This window comes from Echinops telfairi, unplaced genomic scaffold, assembly GCF_000313985.2.
Source record: "Echinops telfairi isolate 266 unplaced genomic scaffold, ASM31398v2 ScPeMD7_28;HRSCAF=97, whole genome shotgun sequence".
NCBI classification, from domain to species: Eukaryota; Metazoa; Chordata; class Mammalia; order Afrosoricida; family Tenrecidae; genus Echinops; species Echinops telfairi.
The window spans coordinates 2,509,701-2,511,961 of NW_022103925.1; the positions used below are offsets into that span (position 1 = coordinate 2,509,701).

The 2,261-nt window shown below is 37.4% G+C and overlaps 1 protein-coding gene across 1 annotated transcript in view; it reads left to right on the plus strand.

The window, feature by feature from the left end:
- Positions 1-2,261, plus strand: part of POLN (DNA polymerase nu) — a 200,207-nt gene that overhangs the window by 44,197 nt on the left and 153,749 nt on the right. Inside the window, exon 4 of the mRNA XM_004715106.3 lies at positions 1,854-2,047. Coding sequence (XP_004715163.3) covers positions 1,854-2,047 — 194 coding nt within the window. The remainder of the gene's footprint in view (positions 1-1,853; positions 2,048-2,261) is intronic.

A 2,261-nucleotide genomic window follows, 5' to 3' on the forward strand; every position in this document is an offset into this window, starting at 1 on the left:
TACTTCTTGTATTGTTCAATATTTTGCTATATAGAATACTTCAATATTTTAACTCAAGACTTGGATTTCTTCCTCAGTTCTTTTAGCTTGAGATATGCCAAGCATTTTTTTACTTTTCAGCTTTCTAACTCCAGGCCTTTGTACATTTCATTTGAGAGTCTCTTCTGACATAGACTTTGATCTTTTCTTTCTTCCTTGTCTTCAATGACCTTGTACTTTTTCGTGCATGATGCCCTTGATGGAGTCTCACAACCTGTTTGGTCTTTTGTCATCAGTGTCCAATGCTTTAAATCTGTTTCTGAGATGGCCTCTCAGTTCAGTTGGGATAGACTCAAGGTCAGATTTTGGCTCTTATGAGCTTGTTTTAATTTTCTTCACCTTCAATCTGAACTTACATATGAGCAATTGATGGTCTGTTCCACAGTCAGTCCCTGGCCTGGTTTTAGCTGCTGATTATTGAGCTTCTCCATAGTCTCTTCCCACAGATGTAGTCAATTTGATTCCTGTGAATTTGATTCCAAGTTGGCAAGGTTCACACATACACAATCACTGTTTATGTTGTTGAATAAATATTGTTTGTGAGAATAAACTCTTACTTAAAAAGAAAGAGAATAATCTTTTATTTAAAAAAAAGATTATTTGCAATTAAAAGTCATCGGTCTTTCAAAATCCAGCTTAAATCGCACATAACAACCTGAGTAAAGAGTTTGTAAGCTTTCTGTAGCTAATTTTTCTAATCTTTAATATAGAGAGAATAAGTAGCTAATCAACTCATGAAGAATTGTCATGTGACTTAAGCAAAAAAAAAAAAGTGTAACCTATCCATCATAAGTGAGGCAGCATGGTATAGTACAAAGGATTTGGGTTTTAGAATTCAGTAGTAGTTGCTGTCTGCACTTTGATAAGTTACCTAACCTGTCTCAATTTAAGATTCGTTTGTTTCAGAATGAGAAGAATAATATTTATTCTCATGATACCCAGAGATGGGTATCTGCCATGAAAATAAAAGAAAGGAGATTGTCCTTTGTAAGTTAAACCTTAAAATCAATCAATAATTAAACACACTAAAAATAATAGCTAGGGAAAAGCTTCAAATTCAGGCATTCTTGATTACCCATGGATTGACTATTAAAATATTGTTAAGCAATTTTTAATTTATATTCATGGGGTATATCAATCTGTAGTTTCTTTCCTGGTAATGTCTTTGTTTGGTTTTAGGATCAGGAAAATGCTGACCCATAGGGGTTGAGAAATGTTTCCTCCTGCCTATGTTCTTGAAGAGATTGTGTAGAATTGCTTTAATTCTTCTTAAGTGCTTGGTAGAATTCTTCACTGAAACCATCTACCATATTTTAGGGAACAGGGTAAAGTGCAGGGTCAGTGGATGAGAAGACTCTCAATGAGGTAGAACACACAGGAATCAAGTTGACTGCAAATTGTATGCCTTTTACTTCTTTTTCTTGCCTTATTGCGTGGGCTGAGATTTCCATTAAGATGTTGAATAGGGAAGAAATCATATTTTGATGTGAAATTGTGCACTTGGACTTTGGCACTGATTATCAGAGGGATGGTCATTCACAAGTTTGTAATTTCAGGCCTTCTTCCATAATTCTAAAGCGCAGTATATCCTCTCACTCATTGCCATTGATTCAATTCTGATATAGCAACACTACAGGACTGGTTAGAACTTCCCCTGTGCATTTCCAAGATGGTAACTCTTTACAGCCTCATCTTTCTCCAACAGAGCGGCTGGTGGTTTCAAACTGATGACCTGGTGGTTTGTAGCTCAACGTGTTACCCAAGAGCATTATCTGTTTTTAATTTTGAAACTTGATCCTATTGTGTATTCACAGGAAACAGGTTCTCCTGTTAAAGGAGTTGTAATATTACTGAAGAGCCAAGTGGGAGAAACCAGCAGTCCTCTTGATGCCCCAGCCTGTGATGGGCTTCCTGAGGGACCTGCTTCTGACGATAGGTACATGTACATAAAGATAGAGGACTCTTCTCTCTGGGACCAGGAACAAGAGATATATACTCAATTTGCCAGGTAAAAAATTGTGTTCCTTTAACTTCTACATAGATAGACACCAGGAAACAAAACCCACCGCTGTCCAGTTGACTCTCATCCAGAGCATCTCTATCTGTAGGATAGAGTACAACTGCCCCTCAGCGGTTCAGAGGCTGTAAATCTGTCCAGAAAAAGACCAAGTCGTCTTTCTCCCTTGGAGCAGCTGGTGGCTTCAAACCACCAGCCTTTTCTT